Source organism: Hippopotamus amphibius, chromosome 1, assembly GCF_030028045.1.
Source record: "Hippopotamus amphibius kiboko isolate mHipAmp2 chromosome 1, mHipAmp2.hap2, whole genome shotgun sequence".
Lineage (NCBI taxonomy): Eukaryota > Metazoa > Chordata > Mammalia > Artiodactyla > Hippopotamidae > Hippopotamus > Hippopotamus amphibius.
In genome coordinates this window covers 111629470-111637611 of record NC_080186.1, presented here as the reverse complement: position 1 = coordinate 111637611, position 8142 = coordinate 111629470, and the positions used below count along the sequence as shown (strand labels likewise).

Sequence of the window (8142 nt, the reverse complement as noted above, 5' to 3'; positions counted from 1 at the left end):
GGATTCATCATTATGAGCCTGAGAGTAAACAGCAGAGTATGGAATGCAAACATCCTCAACTACTGACCAAGGAAAGGTTCAAAAGTCAACCATCAGCTTGAAAATTGATGCTTACAGTTTTCTGAGATTCTCAAGGGCCGGTATTGGAACATTATCAGGAAAAAGTATCAACAATCAACAGTGCTCGTTACAGTGAGATGCTTATTGAAGAGCTGAAGCCTAAACTTCGGATTAAACCCAGAGGACTGTTATCCAAGGGCATTGTGATCTTGCATGACAATACACGTCTGCACACTTCTGCCCACACTGTTGACACTGCAAAAACTTCATTTTGAGGTGTTAAAACATCCTCCCTATAGTCCTGATCTTGCTCCATCGGACTTTCACTTTTCACATCTAATTTTTCATCCATCAGATAGGCAAAAATGTAAGACAGATAATATCCAGTATTGGCAAGCCCATGAAGAAAAGTACATTAAGCATTCTTGCTGAACATCTGAATCCCAACCATCTTCTTGGAGAGAAATCTGATAACATAGTAGAAAAATTTTTAATGTTCATATTCTTTGACCCAGCAATCCAACTTAACTTAGGAAAAAAATGTGAAAATACAGCCTTTCATGTCTCTCTCTGACTCTTCTCTCTTTTCCCCTATCTTCTCTCCAGTACACTTCATTTAATTAACTGTGTTACTTCCCAGCCAGCTGGACTCTCAGGCCAAACACCCCTCCACCTCCATCAGACTCTAGCCAACCGAGGCTACTGCCTGAAGCAGGGAGATGGTCTTGGATCCCAGTAAGGCCTTGTCTAGGAGTTCCCCTTGTGCTTTCAGGAAAGTGAGGCCAAGGACATCAGTACAGCCAACATCTGCTTCGAGGTCCTGGGGCTCTTGACAACATGCAGGACCCTGGTGGCACCTGGCAGAGGCTTCTTTGCCCTGGCCATTCTGCTGGCAATTGTGGACATCCAGCTTGGTGGTGGGGACAGCCCATCCCAAGATCCCCAGAGGGTAGACAGCCATCAGGGAGAATCCGGGACTCATGAGGGATGGATCCCATGATTTTTTTTCTGATGGGGAAGAAAAGGACCCATTCTTCTTGACACTAATGAAAAGGTGAAAAATATAGTTTATTTATTTTTTTGTTAGAGCTAATACTATTGCCATCCCCATCAGACATTCTGCCTCTGCTATATGTTGCAAAAAAAAGCCTGTTAATCTGGCCCTCAGGCTCTTACACACTATAAATTAACGAAATCCATGTTTGATATCTAGATGTAATATTTGTCAACTTTAGCAACCCACTTAACCACTCTGTGCCTCTGTTTATCTGTAGAATGGGAACAATAATACCTGTCTCTAGAGCTATACCAAAGATTACATGTATACAAAAGCACTTTAATAGTTAAAGGGCCTACAGAAGTTCCAGTTGAGGAGTAGAAATAAAATATAAACCACTTCCGAATTAATGAACAACTGGGATTGCAGATCTCCCTCAGATACGGGTATAGCCTGTAGGCTACTCTTTGAAGAGGGTGGTATTTAATGTCAATGAACAGCCCCCTCTCTGCCTCAACATTTATATGGGGGTGAATTTAGTTTACCATGTATATACCTGGCTTCCATGGCTAACACTTCCCTTCCTATTCCAGGATGAATGCACATCCTCAGCTCAACTTCCCAGGAGGGGAAGCAACTATGTAGCTTAAGAAAGAAGAGGCTGAGGAGGGTACAGTGTTTTTGTGCAAGGATAAGTCTTGAGACTGTTCCCGAGACCAGTCTGGAGCAACTGAGACTTAAATAGGATCCTGGGAGAGATGTTATCAGTGAAATATCATCTCACTTGGTGTTCACCATAAACCAAGCCATGACATTGGACATTGAGACCTACCAGTGCTGTGCCAGAAGCCAGAAGCTGGGTATCTGCCTTCAGGGCCATTTTTTCTGTTTAAGTCACAGGTGAGCTCCTGATATCCCCAATGCCACCAGGTGGGACAGTAAGCAGGGTCAACAGTTAGAGACAGAAGTAGCTATTTCAGGTCCTGAATAGGCAGTCTCCTTGGAAAAGAATCCTTCCCACTACTCAAATCCTTTTCCATCACTTCCACTGGCAAATGCTGCCTTTCCTCAAAGCATGGATACAAAGGTATCTCATTTTGTCTTTAATTTAAAAAATTCTTCTGAGGTAGCCATCCCATTTTTATTGACACTGAGACTGAATCACAGCAGGTAAAGCAACTTACCGAAAGCCACTCAGTGACCAGTGCCAGTAAAAGCAGATAGGTCTGGAACTTAGGCCTGCTGATTCCCAATTCAGAGTCTCTCAGAGATGTGGCTGTATTTCTAAATACAGGCACTAAGCCTTCAGGCTGGGAAAGAGAGGTGGATAAAATGGATAGTTGTCTTAAAGAGCATTTAGTCATAAGAAACAGAAACCCACTCAAATTGCTACAGATAAAAGGGGAAACAAATAATAAAGCAAGAAGTATAGCTAGCCCTCATGAGTTCTGGTTTCTGGAATCAGAAACCAGAAAGCCAACAGAACCCAAAACAATTACTGTCTCAATCTCTTTGGGGGCAGCAAGGCCTCCCATCTCTGCATATTTCCTTCGTGTATGCTCCCCTGCTCTGTTCCTACTTGGGCACAGCCTAAATATGGTCACTTCAGCCTCAGCTTTATATATATGACTTCCTCATATTCCTAGACAACGGAGCAAGTCTTCAAAACTGAAAATTATGTTCTACGTAGAATTCTATACCCAACCAAACTACCTATCAAACATGAGGAAAGAATAAAGACACTGTCAGACACATAATGACTCAAAACAAAACAAAACCCCCAAAAAACCTCCTTTCACGTGACCTTTCTTAAGCTACGGGAGGATGTGCTTCAGTAAAACAAGAAAGTACATCAGTAGAGTGGGTAAAATGGGATCCAGGAAACAAGAAATCTAATAGGGGGAAGGGGATAAAGAAATTCTAGAATAAAAAAGAGCCAAAAAGAGCAATTAGTCCTGAAGAAAGCAAAAGATACAGGGCTCTGAAAGATCTCTTGGGGGTGAAAATAGAATTGATAGATCATATCTCTGAAGGCCTATGACAGATCTGACGAAGGATTAAGGATATGGATATGGAAAACTCTGCCTGTTTAAAAAAAAATTAAGGTGATCATCATCTCTAGGGAAAACACTAAAGTTTACAAAAGGAAACATAATCATACACACAGCTTGGGTCTGTAATAAGTAACATTTACAGAATCCAAATTATGTAAAAATTATCTAAAATTTGTAATATAATGATTTTTTTGAAAGATCCAGAGAAGGGTAGAGGTTTAAGAGAACCATATCCTCATCTTCTATAACAGAAAGTCAATAGACAATATCTAAACTTTATCATCAAGAGTGGTAATATTAGCATTTTATATAGGACTATGGTAAAACAACTCAGAGTGGATAGTGGTTGTCCTGGGGATAAAAGGACACTGATATTATTTCTTATGAACTTTCAAGTATTATCTTTTTGACTTTAAGAAAAATAGATAAAAATTACACTCACCCACTCCCAAATAAAAATCTGTCCCAGAGCCTTCTAACAAATGTTTTCACTGTCACCTACAGTTAGTAGTTAATCAATCCAAATTTTCTACTTCAGTCTAGGCTGATTTCTATTTCCTTCCTTGCTTCCTGGTGTCTTCCCATTTGACCTAACTAGCTTAGTGTTCAACACTTCCATTCTCTCCCTTATCAAACTCTCCTCTTTATTGGCTTCTATGCCTCTGTTCTCCTGTGGTTTTTCTACCTTTCTGGCTGCTCTTTTCTCTCCTTCTCTGCCTCTTGTCTCCTCCTCCTACCTCTCAAACATGAGAATTCATTCCTCAAGACTCACTACCCACTCCTTCAATCTTGTCTCTCTACTATCTCTCCCAATTTCTCACCAACCCTCATGATTTAAACCTGCACCTCCTGGGACTTACCTTGCGGTCCAGAGGTTAAGACTCCATGCTTCCAATGCAAGGAGCATGGGTTTGATTTCTGGTTGGGGAACTAAGATCCTGCATGCTGTGTGGCGCGGCCAAAAAAAAAAAATGTTTTAAATACAAAATAATAAAGTTATTGGCAATTCCCTGGTGGTCCAGTGGTTAGGACTCAGTGCTTTCACAGCTGTGGGCCTGGGTCAAAAACTAAATAAAAAATTAAAAATTAAATTGTTGTTTTTATTTATTGGCTTCACTGGGTCTTCATGTGCGTGGGCTTTCTCTAGTTGCAGTGAGCGGGGGCTACTCTTCATTGCAGTGAGCAGGCTTCTCATTGTGGTGGCCTCTCTTGTTGTGGAGCACAGGCTTCTAGGCACACAGGCTTCAGCAGTTGTGGCACACAGGCTCAGTAGTTGCAGCACACAGGCTTAGTTGCTCCACGGCATGTGGGATCTTCCCAGCCCAGGGCTCAAACCCGTGTCCCCTGCATTGGCAGGCAGATTCTTAACCACTGTGCCACCAGGGAAGTTCCCCAAATTAATTTTTTTTAAAAAACCAAACCTATTAAAAAAAATAAAATAAACCTGCACCTCCTTGCAACTGACCCACAAATCAATTTCTTCGGCTCTAATCTTTCCTAAGTTTCAATTAAAATTTCCACTGACAACTGGACTCCTTTCTGCTGAATGCCCTACCATCTCCTCACTCAAAATCAAACCTATCCTCCTGAGACCATATTTCTGTTGTGATTCAGTCAAAACCTTGGTTCCTCCTTTTTTCTCTTCCCCTATCCAGTCAGTTACTAAGTACTACTAGTTCTGTCCCAGATTCACTTCTTTCCAAAGATGTTTCCTGGTTCTTCATCATCTCACACTTAAAATATTTCAATAGTCTCCTAAGTGCTAAGCCCCAGATCACAAATCTACCCATGTCTTATTCGTCTTTATACCTCCCACACCTACCTCAGGGCCTGGCACTGAGCTATTGCCTAATAAATGGTCCATCAACTCTAAACACTGTCTCTGCCTCTAATCCATACTGCCACCAGACATCTTCCTAAGATGCTAATTTGTACATACCACACACCACTCAGAGTTTTAACAGCTTTTCACTGTTCATGTGACAGTGACTGGTTTAGCCTGGCACTGGAGGCACTCTATAAAATTTCACTCTATTACTTATGTGAATACTCTGTTCTGGTTAGTCTCACTAATGGAATCACCTCTTTCATTCATTTAAACATATGGATTGCATATACCAGGCACAGTGCTAAGCCTTGGAGAATAGGAGTACAATGAAGCCACTGCTCCTTATAATCCAGCATTCGTGTCCTCCTAATACACCCTAAGTATTTCTACTTGCGATGGTTCTCCCTAAGATAGAAAGCCTTTATCATCCTCTCAGCATATTTAAGTTTAGAGTCAGTAAATATGGATGCTCACCAAATATGGAAATCAGGTTCCTTTTGGAAGGTGAAACTAATAAGGCCAAACAGGTAACAGATAATATCAATAAACAACATCTACCATTTACTGAGCGTTTACTGCGTGCCAGGCATTGTGTTAAGTGATTATTTCATTTAATCTTTATGGCCTTTTGAGGTAGGTACTATTCTTGTCATGTGACAAATCAGGCTCAAAGGTAATCTGTGTAAGTTCACTCAGCTAGTAAATAATGGTGGATAAAAATCCAGATCTATTACAAAACCCAAGATTTTAACTTAGACTAAACTGCTTGACCCACTCCAGGAGATGGTTTTTAAGAGAGATTTGGCAACACCCAAGTCCAAGGTAACTAAGCTATTTTAGCTGTCTCTCTGGCAAGACTTTAGAGTTCCTTCAAGGTAGGCCTATTTGCATCCACACTGTGACACACATAGGTTCTATATTTATTTATTGCCGCTTACATACGTCATCATCACCACCCACAAATGTTAAAAAATACTTATGTGGGCAATGGATTATACTGAGAGGTATCCTTGGAGATCATAAAAAAGATATCCTGAGATGATGCAAAAGGAGATATTAGTAATTTCCAAAACTCTCTCCTGATCCATTGATTCTCTTCTGAACCAGAGAGGGAACTACACAGTAATGGGATTGAAACAAACAGGACACCCTGAGTTTGGCCAGAGTAAAGGTGCTCTCAGTTCAGGCTTCCTGCAAGAAAAGGTCTGGATGATGCTGGTCACCAGCCTGGTGGCCTCTCAAGGTATGTTCAGAAGAGCCTTAAGCACCCCCAAGCAATGAGGGTGCTATACCTTGGACATCTTGATTATTCTCTAGAAGGGTGGAAAGGAAGCCCAGAGTGAGAGAGGGAAATGCTCCTCAGGCCCTGGCTGTCCACAGGAAAACATCACAGCAGTATGAGGGCAAAATTGGTCCAAAGGGACTAAAGACTTCATACTAACTAGGGGAAGAGAGATGAATCACAGTTTCCATTGGGTAGGAGGTCACACCTATGAGGAAAGAAACCCTGTGGGAGAGGCAAGCAAATACAAACGCCTCTACTTACTGGATGAACAGAGAGGGCTACAAGTTGAGGCAACAGATGTTTGGCTATAATGTGAAGATGAGCAAGGCAAGAAACAGGCTTGGTCTGGAGGTGGGCTTTAAACAAAGCAGCTCTTTAGCAAAGGCTGATGGCCAGACTGAGTACATAAAACACCTGTAGCGGAGTCCTCTGAGCATCATTTATCAGTTTTCCCTATTAGATAAAAAAGATATTGGAACTTGCAATGATTTGGCATTACATGTTTGCATAATCAGTAACTGATGCAGGTTTTTGCCTCTCCTTGGCATTCTTTATTCCAAGCCTTATTTAGGTTTTCCTCTAATCAGTAACTACCACTGTCTGAGTGCCACCAGAATGTAAGCTCTATACATGCAGGGGCTGTGTCTTGTTTACCCCAACAAAAAACAGTACCAGGCACATAGCAGGCTCTTCATAAATTTGTTTAAAAGAATTTGTATACCGGGCTAGGCTTTACATATGGTGATTTTAATCTCGTACAACCCTTCCAGGCAAATATTCCCAGATTACTCACCAGCAAATGGGTATAAAGAGGTTAATGCTTCCTCCTATTTCCAGAAACGGGACCACCTAACACTCTCTTACTCCAGCCCCTTAACTGCAAACTATCAAAAGAAAACAAAGACCATATCTGTGATCCTTGGCAAGCACCTGCCAAAGGTAAGCCTATGCCAGTTTTCAGGAGGAAACTGGTGAATATCAAGCAGTCTGACCCTTCAGACAGAATTCTTTATTGAATCTAAAGCCTTTCAGATGGTTAGGTTATTTCATTGGCAAAATAAATTTTATTTCTTCATAAAGATTAAAAACTCTAAAGAGAAGTGGAAATTGGGTCTAACCATACAACGTACTACAATTAACTACCTTTGACTTCCAAGTTACGCTAGAGGAAAAAATCTCTAAGCTCTTTTCCTTTTTCTAATCAGGTGAAAAGAATGAACTTTTGATAGTTCATTCCTTTTCTCCCTCTCCCCCAACTAAAGCCGCAGCAGAATTATGGAAGTGTGGTAGTGTTCCGTAGAACAAAAGTACACACATTTTCTCAGGCCCAGAGAAATCACGTAGGTCAAGTTATCATGCTTACATGTGATGAAATGAGGGAATTTTCCTGGATGTCTATGTCTCCCTCAGCTCATGAAACTAATTTCAGTGAGTATCCCTGTCCTATCACTGTGCCAGCCACTCATGGAAAACCTACCTTGAACTTTTTGAGTGGCATCTGTTTCTTCTTTGTCCTACCTTCCAGCAAGAAGAGATCAAAGGCTGGTTTCTTCTCCACTTCCATCACAATCAGGAAGATTTCACAAGATCACAGCTGCAACTTTAAGCAGTAAGACACAACACATATAATACCCTCCCTACTTTCTTTTTCCATTCCTTCTAGTCATAAGGGCCTATCAAACACACATCTCAGGATGAATTACATTAGGTAGTTTGTTGCTCTTCTAAGTTTGTAGCATAATACACACTTTCCTTTTTCTTTCTACAGCTTTGTAAGCCTTGTGCCAGAAGAAGTTAAAAAAAAAAAATAAGTTATAGGGGGACTTCCCTGGTGGTGCAGTGGTTAAGACTTCGCCTTCCAATGCAGGGGGTGCAGGTTTGATCCCTGGTCGGGAAGCCGAGATTCCACATGCCTCAC

General features: G+C 41.3%; 1 protein-coding gene across 1 annotated transcript; it reads left to right on the top strand.

The window, feature by feature from the left end:
• The first annotated feature begins 460 nt into the window (after positions 1 to 460).
• Positions 461 to 6340, top strand: CD160 (CD160 molecule). The gene is given in 6 exon segments (XM_057707132.1): positions 461 to 538; positions 833 to 977; positions 1498 to 1503; positions 6051 to 6208; positions 6210 to 6287; positions 6290 to 6340. Coding segments are annotated over 6 exon segments (516 nt in total).
• Positions 6341 to 8142: the final 1802 nt, after the last annotated feature.